At 40.6% G+C, this 22,489-nt stretch overlaps 1 protein-coding gene across 4 annotated transcripts in view; it reads right to left on the bottom strand.

The window, feature by feature from the left end:
- Positions 1-22,489, bottom strand: part of GSK3B (glycogen synthase kinase 3 beta) — a 158,344-nt gene that overhangs the window by 51,215 nt on the left and 84,640 nt on the right. For all 4 annotated transcript variants that reach the window (XM_087756413.1, XM_087756415.1, XM_087756414.1 and 1 more), the window contains exons 3-6: positions 20,511-20,594; positions 7,886-7,996; positions 4,913-5,043; positions 3,061-3,167 (exon numbers count right to left, since the gene is read on the bottom strand). In XM_087756413.1, the coding sequence (XP_087612539.1) occupies positions 3,061-3,167; positions 4,913-5,043; positions 7,886-7,996; positions 20,511-20,594 (433 nt within the window). The remainder of the gene's footprint in view (positions 1-3,060; positions 3,168-4,912; positions 5,044-7,885; positions 7,997-20,510; positions 20,595-22,489) is intronic.

Genomic DNA, 22,489 nt, shown 5'->3' with positions numbered 1-22,489 from the left:
CAAACAATACCTCTGGTACCTTTTGGGTTAGAATTTAAGTCATTGATGAAATTTGGCGCTTCGATGAAATAATCGAGATCCTGGAAGTTAAAAGCCAGTTTACAGTTCTGTTGTGGCATCCAGGGTGAAAAGACACATCCTGGAACCAACTTCAGTTTCTGACACACTGAAGAGCAAGTAACATCGCAAGGACAAATTAATGTGTTAAAAGACAACCTAGATGAAGCCGGACAGCCTAATGCAACTCCTGGTTACAGTGCTGAACAAGATGACTACCTACTGAAATGGTCATGATGCAGGTTAGCTGTACTGTCAGTCTTGGGCCACCAGTGTCATTGCCTAGGGTTAAAAAGCACTTCTTGCTCAGAAATACTTCCAATAATTACTATATTGCAGCGTGTCATAATCGTTAAGCCTTGCCGTAATGTTAGCAAACAAAAAACCTCATGAAAACAGCTGGATGCCTCGCAGATAACGTACGGAAGAGTTCTACTTAGAACACTTTTTGGCTTCACATTCTTCTCTGATTTTATTTTTAATGTAGTTTTAACATAGCATATTTAAGCAGAAGAGTGAAGATCCCTACATCACATTTAAGCTCAGTTTTTGTTACCCCCCACTACCCTCATGTGAATTCTTATATAGAGAAAAAGACTATAGCAGGAAAAGACTGTTGGGCTAATAATTCAGAAGAAAACAAGAACTAGAAAACACAAGCATGTCCACATTAAAAAAAAAAGGTTTAAAATGCAGCATTACAATACTAAAGCATCTCATGGTTTCCTGTAGTTTGAGTTATGGATAAATTACTGGTAATTAAATGTTCTTTCCCCTCCCTCTCTTTTAAGAAACCTATCTGGTTGGTATTCAAACGCTGCTGGTTGAGTTTGGACGAGTAATCCTGTGTGAAATAGGGAAGAGTTCTCGCTAAGCACTGCTGCTGCCTATCAAGCAAGAGCTAAGGAATACCATGGTGTTTAACATCATCGCAAAACTAAACCCCTAAAGTTTCTAACATATTGCAGAATACTGGGAAACTGCAAAGTGTATAAAAGCATTTTATTACTTCCCAGCTCCCAAATACAAAGATTTTGTTGATAAGGAAGTGGAGGGAGGAAAGGGTAGGAAGGAAGGAGTATTTGCTGAACTTAATTTCCAAGCTATTCTGTGCAAGTTTCATTTAGATTGATTTGTTCAGAAAAGGGGCTTGGGGCGACAAGGGTTTTTGGGGGGCATGAGAAAGTCTGAACCACAACAATTGAAATTAATGATGTTTTTGGTAAGTGGAAAAATGGAGTCCTCACTTTAAAATGACCAATTTATTAGAACTGTTTTAAAGACCAGCAGATAAGAAAACAAAAAAGGAAAGAGCAACTTTTAAAAAGGTTCTGCCAAAAAGTGCAAGATTAAAGTCATTATACAATTGGAGCAAGAGACATTTCACAGACTTATCTACAAAGCAGTCTCTTCTGGTGACACCTACAATATTTGTTTTATGCAGTTATCCTCTGAAACAAGTTGTCTCGGCACCCTCTGATAACGCAGCTGAGCCAATCTACCAGCTCTCAGCTGGCAAAAAGATGTCAGCCACCATCAGCCTCCTTCCTCTCCCTCACGAGTTCCCGCCACTTTGCTTCTACCTGGGCTCTGCTGCTTATCGGACTACGCAGTAATGTTGATTCAACTCACTAATGTAGCAGAAAGTTAACCTAACCAAAATGAAAGTCTCTTGTCAATTGAAGCCAAATCGGCGTATTAAACAGTAAACCATGAGAGCCAGGGTATCCAAGGGCAAGAAGGAGTAAGGCTAGGGCTGCCATTTTTGGCAGGGGCCAACCATTAAGTAAGTTCTGCCTTTTTATCTTTATTGTGCCCTTACTTTCCCCAGACTTCTTATGGGTCTGCCCTTTTTTTTTTATAGCAGGGGAGATACGCGAGTGTTGCTATAATACATACTGAAGAATAACTAATGGAAAAAAAATGAGCATGAGCAGGTAAGTCTTCAGAAACACTTCTATTTTCAAAGAACTACAGAGTTGAAATGAGCCAGCCAACCAACGAGTTTAATACCAAATAGAAGACACTAACTTTAAACACACTTTAACGGGTTATAAACATATTATGCCAGGACTTGACCGTGATCTCCAAATCCTTTTGAACATACTAAACCTTGCCTAAGCAACTCAAGTCCATAAGCAAGGGAAAGGCTTAGCACAAGAGTGGGAAGCCCGAGAGCCAATTCTCGTCTCTTTAGCACCAGGCTTCAGAAAGGGCCCAGGGAGTACTTGACTAAAAAACTGAAGAAGTTACCCATAACCAGCCAACATATTGCTGTTCATTTTGCTGTTCATTTTTACGATTCCACTGTATGAAAATCTGGCTATTCCCTGTCCTCTGCCAAAACTTCCAGCTTCCCTAACGTTTCCACGACACAGCTACATGCCAGGTATTAGAAAGAAGTCGTCTTCATGGTCAAAATTAATGACTAAAGGACAGCAAAAGTTAACAGAGTAAGTTGAATGAGAAAGACTAGTGTATGCAACATGTTAAAACTGTCAAGAGAGTTTAAAGCCAATCATCAGGCCACATTTTCTCTCCCACTAAAACCACTTTACTAAAAACCAAGTAAATAACTGACAGAAATATTCATGTCTGAATCATAGCATATCAGATGCAGTAGTTGATATTTCTACAATACCCTCTTTACAGTTATTTTAAGTCATCAAATGCTTTTTTGGCTTGAGAGCTCATACCTACTTTGAAACTAAATAGCAACATTACCTGGAGAGCTGGAAAACGTTTTGTTTGAAACCAGATTTCCCCACACACATTAAAAAAAGCCCCTTTCCAAATGCTATTGACACCGAAATCTCAAAGGGCACAGAAATCACAGCAGCCATCTACAAAATCTGTGTATTACGTTAAGAAGTGGTACTTGACCATTTACAATAAAATTCTGTGTCTCGGGATCATATCTGAGATCTCTGGAAACCTATATACTTAACTACAGAATAAAAACACATGCAGCCGGTATAGATTTCAACAAATACACGTACATACCTATACTGGAGGTATAATCGGTGGCTCCAAAGATCAACTCTGGTGCCCTATAGTACCGAGAGCAGATGTATGAGACATTAGGTTCTCCACGAACCAGCTGTTTTGCACTGAAAAGGAAACAAAATAATCTTTCAGTAAAGAATAGTTTTATGATATTGCCGTGCAGACCAACATTAAGCCTTGGCACTCTTCACTCACCCCCAAATCCTAAATGCTGAAGTACCATGTTCTTCTAAGCTGATGCAAGCCACAAATTCAATGATTTACCATGAAATCAGTCCAATCCATCAAGCAGCTACCTTGTACTGGACACAGCAAAGGAAATTCTGACTACAATCTAGGTGATAAATAGGGTCAGATTTTTGGCTGGCAGTTGTCTTTTGCCAGGTACAAAGGTTTGTTTACAAAGAAAAAGAGGACAGAATACAGTTCAGTCAAATGTAGTTACCTTTTAAGGTTCAAAAGCCCTGGATATTCACCAGAACTGAGAGGGTTTGGGGTTTTTTGAGGGTTTTTTTGGGAGGTGGGTGGTGGTGGTGGCGTAGTGGGTTTTTCTGAACTTCCATCAGAATATTCTGGCTTTTTATTGTTTAAGGGAGTGTGGTATGAGGAGACAAAGGAATAAAAAACTTTGCCAGTGTAATCACATGTTAATGGTCTACGATTAACTTGAAGGCTTCATTTACACTGCAAGACATCAGTCACAAAGGATCTAATCTACAGTAACCACTACCTTTGGAAGCATCTAAGAAAACAGAGGAACACGAGAGCACCTTACTTTTGGAACATGAGTCTATGAACATCTTATACTTTTCTTAATTAACACCAAGTGTTAGATGGAAAGGAGCTGGAGGACAAAACTGCCCTTTTAGAAATATGACACTCAACTAAGTAGCACCAAACCCAGCAGAGTGGCTAGCCAGCCAAATCCAACATCCAGCCTTCCAGACACTCCTCTTGGCCTTCAGGGAAGGACATCCACCACCCATTAGTCTGTTTTCTATATAGAAACTACAATTAACAGATTCCCACTGTTAACACAGAGGAATTACCACCATTTAATGCATTGTTACTTTTGAGTGTCAGTGTGATTCCTATTTTGCTCCAACACCGGTGAGGCGGAGCTGAGGAAGAGATTCCCGAGCCACGAGGCATGACGATGCACTGCTTGAATAACCACCCTCTGACATTCCCACTCACTATGCGCAAGCGAATTTAGCAACAGCAGCTTCGGTGACCGCTCACACATATGCCCTAACTATTTTAGTCTGCAAAGTTATAGCACAATCTAAAGACTGAACTTTCCCAGAGAGAAATCTGTCTCCCGTCTCAGTGTGGATTCCCAGAATTTCTGGAGCAGTTTTAAGACGAGGGCTGGACTCTAAAGGTAGAGTCACTTGAATCGATACTGGAAATAAATGTGCCACTGGAACCTAGGATATAGACATCCACTATGTTAGAGCTTCAATTACAAGTGTTGCTTCTGATCTTGAGCCTCTACAGCATTTGAAATATTAAGTAACTTTGTGTACATACAAATAAACTAATAAAGTGTAACGTTAGCCTTTTCAGGTTACTATACCACTGAGCCTGTCCTCTCTTCCCCAAACACATTTCACCCTAACATTTGGTTGTATTTTTCCATGGCACAGTATTATCCCTATGCAATGGCATATTTATTTTATTTTTTGACTACCTGCACAAATAACAGCCTTGAATTTTATTTCGCTCCATATTGATTTGTAGTTTCAAAACTACAAATGAAGACCTTTGGAAGAACATGGAGGGTTTCTCTGCAGAGAATTGCACCCAGGTTCACTTTCACCAGGCTTCAGGCCACAGACGTGCTTACCTTCCAAAGTCGCAGAGTTTTAGAACAGCTGTATCAGGGTCCAGCAAGAGGTTCTGTGGTTTTATATCCCGGTGGCAGATCCCAAAGGAATGGATATAGGCTAAACTCCGGAACAGCTGATACATGTACAACTGGAAGATGGAAACATTGCATAAGGCACGCTTTCCCAGTCAAAACAGGGTAAACAATTCATTTAGCACAAATTCCTATTAGATGAAAACCAGAACCACTCAAAAAAGACCCTACTGAATGCATCTTAGTGCTATGAAGATGGGCAAGGTATTTGCATACCTTCCCCACCACCCTTTGCTACCTACCCACACATACAGCTTAAATTTGTTCATTCGTCCTTCCAAAAAGGACCACAATTCCAAAATAATAATTGTGCCAGCTTTCCAACATCTATAAATGACGGTAGTCATAAAAAACATAGGCAAAATAAAGGTGTTTCAGTTTGCTTTATAAATCAGCCTCTTCATAGAAATGAAGTATTCCAGGTTATGTAAAGGGGAAAAAAAACCCAACACCCCCCTCCCCCCCAAAAAAAACACAACAAAGAAAACCCTTCAGTTGATGAAGTTATTAACAACATATTAAATGTTGCCCAAGGACTATGGTAGTGTCTCAGCCTGTCACTTGAATGAATGTCCCCCGTTTCCCTTGGTGAGGGGACAGACTCATTTTAATTTCAAATCTCTGGACAAAAAGAGTGGGCAGATAAAAAACAACTTTTCAGGATAATTTTATGCAAGGCACAGCAAAAAAGCATGCTGAGGGAGGGTTTGCTCTGCCCTCTGTTCAAGGCTAACCAGCCCCTTAGCGAGGAGGAACACAGCAAGGGGAGGTGTTATCAAGCCAAGAGCTTCACAGGGCAAGATCACAGGGCAAGGGGAGGATGCCCAGCTGCTGGAGCTACCTGCTTTATGGAGAATGAAGAGCTGCTGGACATAATTAGGACTGTATAACATATAGAGTCATAAAGGCATGGGAAGCCCTGTTTCAAGGTTGACAACGCTTTCCTTTTCTGAGTTCATTCTCCATAGTTCACCTTTAATGGTCTGTAAAACCGGGTGCAATTGCTAGATACTGTTATCAGGTCATGTTTGCCTCACTTTCACCACTATCTTTGTCTTTTGCTCTCTCTCTCTCCCTTGTTTTTTGTTTGTTTGGTGGGGAAGGTAGGAGCAGGAAGAGTCGCCTGCGTTTTGGCTCTAGGTCTTTAGTTTTCATATTTGTTTCTCAAAACCACAACTCTGCACAAAGAAGAGGAAACAAACATGTTTTCTGAAGTGCCTGTTCTAGCCACGTTAAGTACGTGTTGTGCAAGCGTATTGCAAAATAATCCAAAAGATTGCTCTAACTTGAGAAGTCAAGTCAACACATGTGGGATTTAGAAAGTATGCCTTTCATCTCCAGACAGCAAACCCAAAATTTCTAAGAATTTCTTACAGCACGTTAGAAGTTACAAATAAAAATTAGCAAAAAGATTGCTAGAAAAGTTCTTTAACAGTTTCTTTGTTACCCAGGGAAAAGCAGCTCTCTGCCTGCCTAGGTATCAATCAGAAGTGAACAAATAGGTATGATCTGGCCTTTGTGTAGCCAAGATGTCTGAAAAATTGCAAAAGCTTTAATGACATCAAGGTAACATGATCCTTTTCAATACAGGATTATGAGAAAGGCTTGCCTTGCCAGAAAAATAAGAACAGTCTTCCAGGCTACCTGGAACGAGAAGTCCCAAGTATCCAGCAAGATGAAAGAGTCGAAGCAGAATTTTCTCTCAAAAGGTAAGTAAGGACAATTTTTTCCCAAATGCCCATAATGAAGCACAATTAGGGGAAGAGTACTGACAAAAGCTATAGAAATAATTTATCAAAAGCTAAGCTAACAAATTTTGGGGAGCATATAACCTGAAGACATGCTCTTCCACCAACAGACCAAAAAGAGTAACCTTGCAGTAGAAATTCTTATTGCTGGCTGATAAGATTCTGTGCTTTCTTAAAAACAGGCACGTGGAGACATGCCATTTACAATTTATGCATACGCAGTTACGCAACAACACTTTGTTACTGGAATAATTACTATTTGTAACTTTCATCATCTTTCAATCAAATTAAAGCTTTTTTTCTTAAGCCCATCCTCATGTTAAAGCATTACACTTTTAAAGAGAAGTCTGGAGAAATTAATACAAATCAGGAATATTTGTTGCTAATTTTCATGTCACCTGGATGCCATGTTAACAAGTTAATGCCATGTGAAAACATGATCGTTCACTAGCGTGTGGACTGTGGGCACAATATATGAAATGGAACTATGAGACCCAGACGGGTCCTATGTTTGCCAAAAAAAATGAGATTTTATTCATTTGAACCACTTTGCAGAAGATGACAAAAGATGCAGACAACTTAAGAGATGTCGTGAGCCTACAACGTGCATACAGATTCTTACCCCACATAGCTCTTCAAGACAAGAGCCACTTGGCTTCCCACAAGGGAAGGGGACAAAAATATGCCTTTCATGCCCACAACAGAAGCGCATGAACTCCTACTCATATGCCAGGGAAGGGGGAAGATAACAGATAAGAGAGCACTATTCTTCCTGACATCCTCTTTCAGTTCCTGACCTTTGTACTATTGTGTCTTCATCATCCCAGGAAACTGAGGCTGCTAATCCGGCTGGTGTCAGTCTCTATCTAAGCTGCTTAACAACCAAAACATTCCCCCCACACTCAGTCTCTCCCACCCATTCCAAGATTTTTGTAAAATGAGAAATCAGGAGTGCTTCCTTTAAGCCTCTCGCCTCTATTCTTCCTTCACCATAACAAATAATCATTTTAATCTTTCTTTTTTCTTCCTTGCCTCAAGATGTATGCGCTCCTAAAAATTTCAGAAAACTAGTTATGTCAGAAAAGAGGTATCCGCAGAGTCTATTCCTATAATATCCTTCTTCATCTAACCACATCTATCAGTTACCTACCTTGACATAAATCATAGGGAGTGTCTGTTTGGCCCGACTATAATGTCTGGCAACTCTGTATACTGTTTCAGGAACATAGTCCAGCACCAAGTTGAGGTACACCTCATCTTTCTGAAAGAGAATAGAGAAGAAGAAAAAAAAAATCAGCAATAGATTTGAAGCATGAAGTACAATTAAAGCATTCAGAGAAGCCAACAGGATGAGAAAGCTGTGGACATTTTAAGTACGTGTCTTTAGTGGTAGTGTGAGCTGCTGCCAAACAGTTTTTCCTTTCAGCTTTGCACTTGTGCACCAATACTTAAGTCAAACTTACATTCAAGGTCACATTAATTAATATGGTCTCCAACATAAGGCATTTTCTGATTATAAATGTGGACAAGAATATAATTGTTCTGCCCATTCAATATTTTCATTAGCAGACATTTCACAGTGACACTTGCATCATTATTTAAAGCAGTCTATTAACCCAGTAGTCCCTTCCCCGCCAAAACCCAAGAAGTGCAAACTTAAAAGTCCCAAACTCACATCCCACAACTACACATCAAAAAAAAAGTTCCTGCATTTTTTAGAAATGTTCCTTTGATCTTACTGAATTTCTAACTATTAAGGGATTAATAATACATATTAACCATTCACACACAGTAGGCTAGTGTTAACATTTGTAACCATTTTGTTTACATACAGTTATCTCCAACTTAAACATATGAACTTATTCATGGCAAAACAGAACAAGACAAAAACAAAGACTTGAGTATTACTTGTAGTATCTAGGATCAGGTTAGAGGTCTGTGTGAATATAACACAGAGAAACAACAAATGGAGAAACAACAAACGTAGCTTTATAATAAGGTGCTTCGTTAGAGAATACATTAGCAAAGGACAGAAGGAACAAAGAGGAATTAAATGACAAAGTACTATAATCACATAGTGCCTAATTGCGGAACTGAGAATTTTCAGCCGTAAAACAGGTCTTAAAAAGACTTCTGATATTTTAATGCAGTCTTCTGTGGAACTCCTATCAAGACTGTGACTACATTTAATGTTGGGGGGTGGGTCTAATTAATTATATCAACCTGAAAAATTATTTTTGAAAGCTAGGTGAATTAACCAGAAGTATCCTCTCCTGCACTTGCTGTGTTAACAGCTGGATCTTTCTATAGAGAAAGATGATGCACAGAGACTTTACGTGGATGGAAACAGCACAGAATGCCCAAGTCTTCAACTGAAGTCCCTTGTCAGCAGGTCCGCTGGCTGCGTATCTGAACACCCAAAACCAAACCTCATTTATCTATAGCAATTTAACAGTATTACTGTGCCTTAACACATCACTCAGAGCACAGAGTGTGGCGAGTTAACTCTCACAGTGCTCCGTTTTCTTTACCGGTCTCCATCCTGCCTCAGCACAGAGCAGCAGTCTGCAATGAGTAACGAAATGGTACGTGGTAACACACACAGAAACACACAACTTGAATACACGATATGCGAAGAACTGCTGCTTTTGTGTGTTATTAAAGACTCGGAATTCAATATCTCTGTTCACCATTATTTGACAATAGATGCTTGTATTTTCAGGACATTTTAATAGCTCTTACTGATACCTCCTAATAGGCCAAGTCACCTTGCAAAGCCCTGCCTACATCACTCTTCCCTACAAAAAAAGATGTTCTTTTTTTAATATCATTGCTGAAATGACAGCAGCAACAGCACCAGCACTAAGCAAATGCCAACGGCCCACTAACTTGTATCTGCTCTTATGGTAATTCTGCAACAGAGATAGAGAGCAGCAGCCTCCCAGACCGTGCCTGCGCTCGTGCCTCTCCCAGTGCCATCCCAGGAACTGGGTACCAAGGTGAAGGAATCTGAGGACCAGGCTGGAGAAAAAAAACTTTTTGAAATGGATAAGGAGGGACACCTACCAGCAGTGCAGAGGGAATACCAGATGGCTCTGGAAGTCCACGGATGTGCAAATGTATGCAAGAAAATGATGTGCTTGTATTTTAGCACTTTCCCTTCTGCAACAAGAGAAGTTCTTCCTTCCCTGACTCTCACTTCAAGCCAATAAAAATCCACCACCACCTCTTCTTACGTCAGAGCCTTCAAGGTATTAATTATAAAATACAGAAAATAAATGTCCTGACAAATCAAAGTTAACTCATGCCTGGTAAGGCAACCTGTACATGAAGAGAAGAAACAGCCTCATGAATATGAATTCTGTTTGATTCGGTGTAGATACAATGTGATGAATATGTTTAATGCTTGCCTCCTCTTGGAGAGTGGGAAAGTCTTACTGGTAGCAAGTCACTGCACAAAGTACCACGTTACTGAGGCTGATTACTTTCATTCAGAGGATTCACATTCCATGTATGAAAAAAAAGGACATGAGCAATTAGAGAGACAGAAAAAAATGAGTAGAAATGGAATTACAGGGATTTCATTATCCTCTCATAGTACAAGTAAAAGGAGACATGTCAACCAGTAAGACCCATCTATAGGTCCCATAGATGCTATGTTTGCCAAACATACCCCACCTACGCTACTTCACAACAGTAAGTTTTGAGAATTACAGAACTCTTTAGTTGACACCACCTTTGTTTTACTTTTCTCTCCTCCATTTTGATTTTTATTTCATGTTCTGTTGGAAGCTACATGGGTTTCGCACGGCATTGCTCCTGTGTAAACACGTATTGCACATTATCACCTAGAAGATGCGAAGGCACAAACGCCTTTCCCCCAACCAACAACCAAGTTTTGATGTACCATTTGATGTACCCGGAACTTTAATATACAACTACAAAGGCAAGGCTTATGGTGTTGGCTATATAAGTAGCAGCACACTCCACTCCTGCCACAAGCAACTGACACTTCAGAAGTGCCCTATATGACTACTTTCATGAATTAAAGATGATTCAAGTGTTCTGACCTACTTCCTCCTGACGTAACCTGGCACAAATCTGATAAACGCTCAGAATTCAGTTTTCAAGAGCCCTCACCCTTCTCTGTGAGCATGAACTGGATGAAAATAACATCCGAGTTACCTGGATTCCCCTGAACAACATTCAGTATGAGCTAGAAAGCAGTCATGGCCCGACAAGCTCTGAGGATGATGTAACCTGGTTTGCCTACCTCATGCATTCCTCCTAAACACATATTTTTCCAGTGACCCAGATGTATTGCAATAGGAAACAGCGTTAGCTCAAAGAGCTTGCCAAATGAGGGCAACTGCTTGAGGATCAAGCGGGAGGATCAAGGCTTATCTTTCCATTACAGGAAGCCTTTTTCAAACCTCGCCACGTATTCCACACGTGACTCGTTTCCACGCTGCTGTTTCAAAATGGCTGGGCTGGGAACCTCCCAAGGTAAATTAACCATCAGGAGCACCTCTGATATGCCTCTACAGAGAAGAGAAAGGTCCAGACGAGACTGCATTGTATAAACGACAGAAAGCAAACACAAAGTGTCATTTAATAACTCACTCCTCTCTACAGACATTGGGATTGAATAGTTTATTAGCTTTCCTCAGCAGGTCAAACGTTTATGTGCATCCCTGTTCTCCTGTGCTTGCTGCTAAGGTTATGACCATGGACTCTTGAAAATGATAAAGGGGGGAAGGGCAGGGAGGCAGATCCTGAAATATCAACGTACTTCATAAGGATTTTGATTTTAGCAATGCGGCTCGTGTACCTGCAATCGCCTCAAGTGTTAGAAGCTGCTTTTTTGTCACTTGGCTGATAAATGCTCAGTTGACAAACACTGCTCTGAAACAAGCCAGAGCAAAATCACCACGGCCTTGCCATTGAACCACTCTGCACCGCTCAAGAACCGACAATTCAGGCACCATTTCACTTTGGCTGGAAACACTTCATGTAAGTAGATACCAATACTGAATATGACATAATAAAAGGCATGAGAAAGACTAGGACATGAAAGCCAAAACATTCCAGCAACTTAGTTTTTTTCTTTGTATCAGAAATTGGAGATAAACCAGGCTGCAAATACAGCTACTCCAGCACATGAGCCTTACGCATTACATGGCTTAAGATGGAGCAAAATTGAAAACGTTACCCTACCGACATAGGAAAGGCTACGTGGAGGTCTCAAATTCCACTTCTGAAACTCTTCTGTCCTTCAGTCCACACAAGTAACCTGTTTTAAGCACCAACTTAACTGTGGCCAGCCTAAAGCAGCAGCTATTGAATTCAAAGATTCACTCTTCTGGATTGTTCCTTGCAGGGAAAGCACAAATGTTCAATCTCTGTGATCCTTCCCCACCTCAACAAACCCCAAATTAATCCTGAGTGGTTTCCACCAGCTTTCATCATTTTTTTTTTTTCATATATCACTCACACTACATTTCCAATGTGCATGCGTAACACTGCAATCAACATTAGTCAGCCACGGTCCAACTGTTGCCCCTATTTACCACCAATACGATGAGGTATTGAGCCAGGGAGGTCATACATGCCGAAGGCCAGACTGAGGGCAAAAGCAAAAATCACAGGGCATACTCTGAAGAATATGTCAGTAAGATGCTAGAAGTTCTCCTGAACTGGAACCTAAGGAAAATTTCTCTAAGCATCAAGTAATAGGATAAAAAGGTTAAGAAACTATTCTGGGTGCTTTTTCTTCTCGGGTGACTAAATTTACTGGTCAGCATTTGGAAAGAATGATGAATAGGCTCATTTTGATTTTCATCTCCTGGCAGATCAGTAACAGTGGTGGTGGTTCTGGTGTGGTTTGCAGGTGGCTTGCTTTCATTCTTTTTTGTTTGTTTGTTTGTTTTTAATCTCAGATCATTTAATTGAGCTAGTTTTCAGACGGACTCCACGTGATCAGCTATATGAGCACAACTGAGAGGAGATGACCAACACAGGAGTTTCTGAAACTCACTTTGCATTTGGTCAGATAAATGTGGAACTACATTCTGAAGAAATGCGCTTTACCTGCCTATTCAAGCTAAAAAGCACACAGATAAGAGATAAACCTAAAATTAAGGAATACGCCTCCAGAATGCACTTATTGCAATTATCCCAAAGCATCAGGACCGGGGCTATACGAGGTAAATAAGCCAGTCAGTTTACTCAAGGAGATCATGTTTTCTTTACCGTGTGACAGCACCCCACCGATGCTGTTTCGGGGGTAGGTGCTCCGTACGGAGCTGTTACGGACAGGATGGCGGCTACACAAGGGTTCTGTCAAAAAGTGTTAAGGATTTAACTTGGGAGTCGGAAAGCAAGAAAATGGATTTCAGCATTTCACGTGGATTATACCTTCTTTCTGAGTGCATTATTTAAACATCGGAGAGTATCAGCGTGAGGTAAGATATGCCCTTCACCCTGACTTAGCCATCTAGATTTAGACAACATACAAGGTTCAAAGTCACACAGGTTTTGCCCTAGATTCAAAAAAAGGCTATTTTTCTTAAAGCTACAACCAGCATGCACTTCACACACCCTTATCAAGCACCATGAGATCCACCTTCCTTCTCTTATCTTGAAGGCTGACATAGTACGCTAAGATACAAAGACTTTGGAACTGCTTTCAAAGACAAAGTGAGAATTTGCAGCCTTCCTACTCTAACTACTGAGTAGCCACGATACACTGGAAAAATTTGAAAATGCAAAAAATGTTGTAGCTGACCTTATTTGTATGAAGGAATGGTGACATCCAGTGGCCACGTGTGCCTGTTTTTACTAGCAGTTTACAAACACATCTATGTCAGAACTGCTATGGCTGTCACCAAAGTAAGGGAACCGTAAGCCTAGACGTATAGCTGCAGTTTCACGCAGATAACTCCAGGGGCATAAGAGCAGTTGAAGACTCAACTTCAGTGTTCAGAAAGATACCAATGCTTTCTATTAGTACTGCAAATGTTGAGTAGAATATCTCCTTTCCTATTCCCTCGCTGTTCATGACTGAGTTTGAGAACTGAGATCTGTCCCAGGACTTCTGTTCCTATACTTACTTGTCAAAACTTATCAAATTGTTCTGTAATGCTCATTACTCTTCAACATAACACGGTCTGATGTAAGGAGGAACTGCCAGCTGGGTCAGCTGTGATGGCAGCACAAGGGCTAAAGTCAAGCTTCCCAATATAATTCAGATTTAAGAACTTTCCTGGGTCTTGTTCGAAGACTGTTGGTTTGCATTGTCTACCTTTGACAACTGAAAGAGTCTAGGTTCTTAGGTGATGCACTAAGCCTTTTCCCATCATTTAAAAAAAAAAAAAAAAAAAGACATTTTCTGCCATAGTTTTCCCCTCTAAAGAAAGACTATAGTAAAGAAAAGGTCACTCATGAAGACAATTTGGGACTCCCTACTGATTCTTGTTTATTTTATGCCCTGTGAATTCTTTAAAACTTTTAGCTGTACTTCCAAGGAGAAAATATTTCTATGAAGTAGGAAACAGCTGCCCAACATCTAAAAGGTGGGAGTGGTTTGTGATCTGTGGATATCTGAACCACAGCTCCCAAGCAGGGACTGTGCCATGAGCTGGCAGTAGCGCTGCTGGAAGATGAAAATTAACAGATAATGTTGGGATCACTGGGCTGTCCTGCATAGCTTACCATGAAAACAGAGTCTTTGGAGATCCACTGTTTTCTTGCCTGTACGCTGCCTTCCAGACTGAGGGGAAATTTCTGAATTGGGATATATCCATGACAGCAAACTAGGCAAGATAATAAGCAGTAATGGTTCAAGCTATATGCCTCCTCAGGACAAGCAATACAAGCTGCTTTCCTAACGGCCATCCAACATGGGAAGATGACAGCAGTGGCTAGAGCTGGTAGAGGAATGACTTGAGAGCAGAAGAGCGACTAACCAGGCGTACCAGATGGTCCCGCTGGTCTAGAGAGAAATCACGGAGCTTCCTATTTCCACTGCACACATCTACTACACTGAGGATCCAGCCACCGCTGCCTCCTCCACTCTTGCAAAGCCCTACCGCAGGCAGACAAAACTGCTATTTCTATTAACACAACCTACTCAAAACCAGAGACTGCTCATAACTACAACTAAGGAAATTCCCAGCATGTTGCGAGCCCTAACAGCAGTAACTGATAGTCATTATCTGATGACTGGTGCGCTTTTTGAAATGAGCTTGGCAGGCCTCAGGCAAGGACTACGGAGATACCAACATCACAAAACTCCTCATAATTGGCATTAATTGCTCCTTTGTTGACAGCACAGCAGATCTGCCAAGGATTAAATGGATCGTAGTGACTAAATTCATCTCTAGTGGTGGCCCTTCAGCACATTACTAGGCTGGTGCAAAACATTCACACAGGCTCTGTCAATTCAAAATTGGGTTCAAGGCTTTGTTAATTGAACTTTTTGTGCAAGATTTTTTTTTTTTTTTTAAAAAAAACAAGTTCAATTAAGAAACCAAATGGTTCAACTACAAGTACTCCATTTTAACAGGGAACAGAACAGATGGTCCTTACGTGAGGACTCATCTGAACACTCCCGCAAGAAAGGATGGTGATGTTCAAGTCTCTTTGAAGGTGGAGGATATATCTCTTCCTAACAGGGATATGAACCTGGAGAAACACCAACTGTTCAGCAAAGCCCAAACTTGCAAATCACCCACTTCCTCCCTTCTTCCAAATGTCTTGATTAATACAAGTTTAATTAGATTAATACAGTTTAATACACTGCTGCCAAAGCGCACGTGAGAGAGGGCACAGCAGCTTATAGATGCAGCTCAGCATGTATCTCCTGCATGTTTATTTTAAACCTCACTCTAAGTCTATGGGAGTAAATTTCCATCCTGAGTCTGCATGGACTTTTGGCTGCATGCCCTTACAGCTAAGGCTAAATAAGACAAGAAATCAATGACAGCATGCAGAAGGGCCAGCTCAGCCTCCAAAAAAGAGTCAGCATATTGCCTATTTGTGATCTCTGTGCTTCCATATATGCTTTCTTCGACTTCTCTGAATACCAAGCCACCTTAAGGGGGGAAAAAAAAAGTTACATAAAACCAGAGATGCAATTACTCAACAAAAACTACATTTACTTTACTTTTATATGGTTTGATACAGGAACAAATCTCTCCAGTGACTCCTCTTCCTCTTTTGGGCACACATACGGATTGATCAGACTATTAAACACTCAAAAACACCCACACAAGAAAACCCAACAGTTATGAAATACCACAAAGAAAGATCTAAACCACAAATAGAGAATAAAAAAAAAGCGGGGGGATTAGGAACTCATTTCAGGTTTTACAAAGCTGAATAATTTTACCCAGCAGCCACTGATTTAAGAAGTTAGGTCGTGCTATAAACCACTGGGGAACACTCTCGGCAAAGGAGCCAGAGGGACTATTCGGTATGTCCATGTCCGCCCTCCCTTAGAGCACAGCTCAAAAGGTTCTCAGCAGAATTAGGCTAAAAAGGACAGGCAGCAAGACCACGTCCCCCTGCTTCAGTAAACCAACATTTACATTTATATATCATGCTACATGCAAGGCAGTCCCTAAAATTAAGGAAAAGTAGGAAAAATCAAACCAGAAATGTATGCCTTCCTAATACTGGCTGACCTCCCAGTGGCAAGCTGACGGGCAAACCAGGCACCTTATCCTAAGGCAGAATACCAAAACTATCAACCATAGCAGAGTTGGCTAGCCCCATAATCCTGCCCATTTTCTCCAAGGATTACCTAGAAAACCACAAATCACAGAAATACAGCATGGAAAAGACTTGTGACTACTTCCACCAAGAGAACCTTCCATACACAACCCAGCCCATTATTTGGTTGTTCTTCCTTCCCCTCTGGTTCATTCCACCAGTTACAATTACAGGTTTTGGACTACTGAAAAGCACATTACAGCTACAAAAGTCAGTGCCCTGCTATCAGATATCTCATACAGCCTCAGGAAAAAAAAAAATAAATGAAGAAATCAGAATCTACTCTGGCAAATTCATGAAGGAAAAGTCTTTTGAAAGAACTGGGTTATCCAACAGGTCTGACAAATGTCTGCAAACTTACAGAAGCAAAGAACCAACAAGGAAATAGTTTATAGAAGCAACCTGAATGCCAAGCCTGTCAACTGTCATATTAATATATATTACGTGCTCTCTTTGAGCTCTCTTAAACTAGAAATTATTAGTCAAACATGATTAATACGTAGTCAGTACTCAAAACAACTTTTATATATATACACACACATAAAGGTATAAATATATATGGGCAAGTGCATGTATGTGTGCATATATATATATACCCCCCCACTCCTATATAGGGTATACCTATATAAAGGCAATACAAATTCAAAGATGCTCAGACAAGACGGAGTCACCCAGCCACAGAAAACAAGGGAGAAGAAACCAGTCAAAGCCATGTTTGGTACAAGATCTCCATGCTGCTAATGCTGGATTGCTTCTGGCAAAAGCAGGAAGGAATTTTAAGTCAATGGGAGACATAAAAAGGAGAGTTCATCAAAGGAAAAAGAAAAGATAGGGAGCTCAAACACTTTAACCAGTTCCACGGATAGCCCTTCGAAAAAGTGAACAGAGAGCTCCAAATCTCTACAAACTGGCTACAACTTTGATGCAGCTAAGGAACAGTCTTACTAGCAAGTGTTATTTAGAATTGTTTTTCTATTTGATGCTATTTTCTGTTGTTCCCAGTTTTCGAATCAAGAATTAAACCCTCTGTTTTGCTAGAATAAAGCTGGTTTTAAGGTTGCCCAGTGCCTAAAAATGCCTAGCGATTAACAGGAACTAAAGTGACCATTAGGCACATGGCTTTCAAAGACTGCCAGTCTGACTGGATTTGAAGAAATCCTTTGAGGTACCTCTAAATCGAGACAGATTTAAGCTTCTCAGATATTGGCCAAAAAACAAAAAAAGAAAAGTCTCTGGGCTTAGAGACACTGGTGTTAAGCACCAGGGAAGAAAGGAGAAGTCCAAGGAACACTCTGGCCAGAACAAACAGGTAGAGCGATCATGGCAGCATGAAAATCTTTATGCAAGAGAATGCTTGATATGTAGGTATCAAAATTAAGTTCATTGGTGAACTATTTCATTAAAAGGATCAGCAGTGTAATAGTTACGGCTGAAATTCTCCCATCACTGCTAGACTTGAGTTAATTAACAGTCCACTGCCATTAATCTGTGTTTATGCTAAGTTCTTCATGAAGAAGACAGAGAACAATTGCAAGCCCCACTCATCATTATGCTACTGCATTTTCTGCTATACTTTCCTTGGATTTTTACATTACTTTTCCCATTGGACTTGGCTTCAAGCATCACTTCATACAAAGCTCTGGGTACCTAGCATCTAAATCTGCAACTCCTTCCTCCACGTCCTTCCTGGTTACCAGACGGGACCTTATGCTTTTCACCCTTTTCCTCCACTCTCCAAAGAGCCAGCTTGACTACGAGGGTAATATGAAGGAAAAGATGTTATTGCTTCCCAAACTGACAAAACCACAAGAAGAAACGTTATTCTTCTTTCCCGATGAGCTTCAGAACACCAACTTGCTGCTCTCTAGAGCTTTTCCCAAACAGCAGCCAACAAACTCATACACGGTTATCCCCACACGCTGCCACCTACATGGAAAATACTTGCAAGCCAATTATGTATAATTTTGTACTGAACTGCAAAGAGACCTTGCAACCTGAACTGCAACATTACTGCTGCTGATGGTCTGCTGGGTCCACCTTTGCCCTAGGGACCGGTTCACATTTGTCCCATTTTGCAGCAGGGGAGCAGTGGAAATCTCAAAGGCAGAGGCATGAAGAGAGAAGAGCAGAAAGGAATTTGAAAGAAAACTTCTCACTGAAGCATTAAGATTTGCTGGTCATGGATAGAGACCGCATTTGTAAAAACAAAACTAGCGTTGCTGATAATCAGCCACGTGGAGTTGAAACAGCAAAGTGGAAAATCCAGTCTCAAGCTCAACATCAAGTTAAAGATTTCCAAAGAGTTTTACTCAAGTTACTGTTATACAAAGGCTCCTGGAACAGTGTTCTGAGAAGTTTTAACGTTTCTACTGTTGGCACGAAATTTCTGAAAGCCATTAGATAAGGCAGTTGTTTTCTGCTTGTCCCATGAAATTCTACTTCGCTTTGGCCAAGTTACAAGCTGGTTAAAAAAGCAAACAAAAAAATCCAAGACCAAGTCCTCCTTCACAGTATTTCCCTTCTTGTACTCATGCTGCTCAAGGAATTTCTGGTTATATGCTATATGAGCACAATATAGTTTAAAAAAACTACACTGCCCTACCAACAAAACAGCAACGGCCATATAACACTGGAAATGCTTGCTACCACCAGGCAAGGGGAAGGAAGGAAGGACTGATCAAAAAAAAAAAAAAAAAAAAAAAATTTAAATCACATTTCTCCTTGATTCCTGGAAAGTGGTTTTGCAAGCTTGCCATAGGCACAGGGCCAGGTCCCCGCCAAGCACCTCCCAGAGAGATAACAACGGGGCTCCTCCAATTACCCCTCCATGCACTGCACGAGCCTGCAGCGACCTGCCACCAACAACTTATCCTGGAGATGTCAGCTCCTTCTCTAGCTCCTAAGACCATGAAGTGGGTGGGCTGCCTCTCCCATTCTGCTGGCCCACTTCATGGCAACAGCAGTTAATAGCCTTCCAGTAGCTATCAGCTCTCATATACAGTCCTTTACAGCATTGCGGACACATGTATACCGGCATCTGAAGACAACTAAGGATGTAATCTGCTTTAGAAAATGAAAAATTATAACATTTATATCAATTATTACATAGCATATAAATATTTATGCCTATATATAAAAAGATCAGAGGAAGTTCAGAAGGCCATCTAGCCCATTTCGCCCCCTCATGGCTTACATTAACTCCCACATGGGACAGAAAGATTTTTTTTTTTTTTTGACTTCATGGATGACCCTATTTTAAGCAATAGGTTGGACCAGATGCCATCTTGAGGTCCATTTCATCCTGCATTCTCCTATGATTCCTAAAATGCTGATACATACATAGACAAGAAAGCTGTTATAGCTTCACACTAAAACAAAACCTTGCAACCCCTTTTTAAAAAAAACAAGGAACTTTTATACCTAGACTGAAAGAAAACACAGATGGCAATGTCTACTTCTTGAGATTTATTAAATCCATCTATTTGCTCCTTCTTCTGGAGCATAAGCGATTTGACAAATGCTACAATCACACAATCATACATTATTCTTTCCTCCGGGCTTTGAAATTCAGCCTGTATATGGAACAGATGCACAAGGAAGGGGGACAGAAGCATACAGAGACCGTGTCTGGGAAAAGTCACGTAAGTGCTTTAAATCTAGAGTGCTTAACACTGAATCCTAGGAAACATATCTGCACGTATGGAAAGTAGTGCTAAAATGTGCAAATGAAGCCCAGTTGTGCTCCACTAAATTAAAAAAAGAGGTTGTGTGTATCCAAATCTGTTACGCTATTGTTGTGCTATACTAATAACACTACTCCTCATGGACCACACACTGCCATACTGAAAAAGATCTGCTCCAACATGATCTGTTGGGCACCACTATAGCATTTTCTCAATGTTATCACATGTACTACCTTCACACTCCTGTCTCTAGAAATTCAGAGTTCAGTTGTACCCCAGATGGTTACCAGGAGGCACTGCCTTGTTTTTCATTCTTACCTTCTCTCCACTAGAGTAGAAGAAGTAACGCAATCGGACAATGTTACAATGATCCAACTTTCTCATAATCTGGAGCTCTCGGTTCTGAAAGAAGAGAAAAGCAAACAATTAGAAAAACTCTTTTCTCACAAAGTTAGAGTACTGTAATGAACACCTTAATATACAGACACAGGAGCTGACAAAACTAAGGAACCAAAGAACAACTAAAGTTGGAAAGAGGCAACAGCTTTCACACTTTTATTAGTCTTTCTTCCAATTACTTTATCACTGAGAATATCTACATCTTTGAGTACATTTTCCCTCTAAGATAAAGGTCCACAAATCCATCACAAAATCCAAGATTTACCTACTTACATTACCAAAGTTTCAGTGGTAAAAGGCAAGAAATTAACTTTGCAATTTTTGATCTTACAATAAGACAATATATCAGCCAGAATGGTTGGCAGCCTATCCCCCTTGAATACTATAAAAATAATATAAACAACGTAAAAGCAAATGGAATATTTCCACCTACACGCCTGCCCTCCTCCCCACTGCCAAAGAGGTCTGTGCTGGAAGACGATTTCCCATACCACTCTCTTTGCAATACCAAAAAAAAGCACCTGAAAGTGAGTAGGCAACTCAGTTCCCGCTTTAGTTCAACCAAGGTTTAACCAGGTTTAGGCAGACAGAATAACAGTGTTATTTTCTCATTTTGTATCAACCTGAAAAAGCTGTTACAATAGGAACGGTTCATTACATGGATGATAAACTGGGGACTTTACTGCAAAATCCATTGTAACTGAGCCCTAAATAAATGAGGGATCTCCTAGCCTAACAGATACAAATGAGTGAAATGTTGAAGTGCAGGTATGAATAAAAACAAGCAAGCAAAATTAGCACAGCTATGTTTGTTATACTTCATTTCACAGCTGTTGCTACAATACTCCTTTACACATTTAATACACATTTACACATCACTGTTTTTCCTTCCTCAATTACTATACAATCTGCAGCTTCAAAAATAGAAGGTATTCCAATTTTTACTTGGATCACGGGGTTGCTAATCATGCATCCTAACACGCTAGGACCAGTACGCTAGACTAACACACTGGTCCTGCTGGCATCATTAACTCTGGCCCACTTCAGGACTATTTGGGAAGAAAATTCTTTAGCCACCACACATTTTCATACTTAAATACACAAAGCTAACACCTGCTTTGTGTGGAGCTGCTGTCGAAATAAGGATTTCATATTCTATGTATCAGAGGGTCACGTAGGGTGCCTATCACTACGATTAAAGCTTAAGGAACTCTGCAAGAACCGCTCAGAGCTTCTAATATGAACGTGGCTATGAACTATGCTTTTAATTCCTCTAAGCCACGTAGCCTTAAAAGAAAGAGGTGTTAGATAGGATGCAGTATCATTAATCCTATCATCCCTGCCACCCGCTGACTGAAAAAATACTTCAGTATTAGCCAGCTCTTTACAAACACGAGGGACATCTCACACAATTATCAGTTGGCAATTATCCAGCTAGTAGTTAAGGAGAAAGCAAGTCCTTCCCTGAGCCTGCCTGGCTTCCGAACAGATTAAAGCCTAAGTCCATTAGGTACACACCAAGACAGGCCTATTCTATCCTGAAGGAGGAAGAAAAAGAAAGAGAAAGCAGGGAGAGACCTTTGAGGCTTTCATGTATCTCCTGAAATCCCATGGAGTGAATTTGTGAACGAGGAAAACAGGCTTCATCACATAACCTTGTCAACACGCCTCGCATCCCACACAGAAAAGCTTTCTCCTGGTAGGAACAGGAGCTCAATCAAATATTCACCACTTATTCATTTTTTATTAAATGCCATGAAAAAGAAGTCAATTTTGAGAGTCACGGCTGGGGTTCCTGTGACGCACGGCACAGTTCAGACTTCAGACCAACAGAAGGACCTTATCCTCGTCTTGTCCGAACCCCACACCACTGCTGGCTCGGTGGCTTCTCCCTGGAC

The sequence above is a fragment of the Nipponia nippon genome, unplaced genomic scaffold (assembly GCF_047370975.1).
Source record: "Nipponia nippon isolate SJK-2023a ecotype South Korea unplaced genomic scaffold, ASM4737097v1 scaffold_2, whole genome shotgun sequence".
NCBI classification, from domain to species: domain Eukaryota; kingdom Metazoa; phylum Chordata; class Aves; order Pelecaniformes; family Threskiornithidae; genus Nipponia; species Nipponia nippon.
The sequence above is the reverse complement of the archived record's forward strand: the minus strand, read 5'-3'. Positions and strand labels throughout refer to the sequence as shown.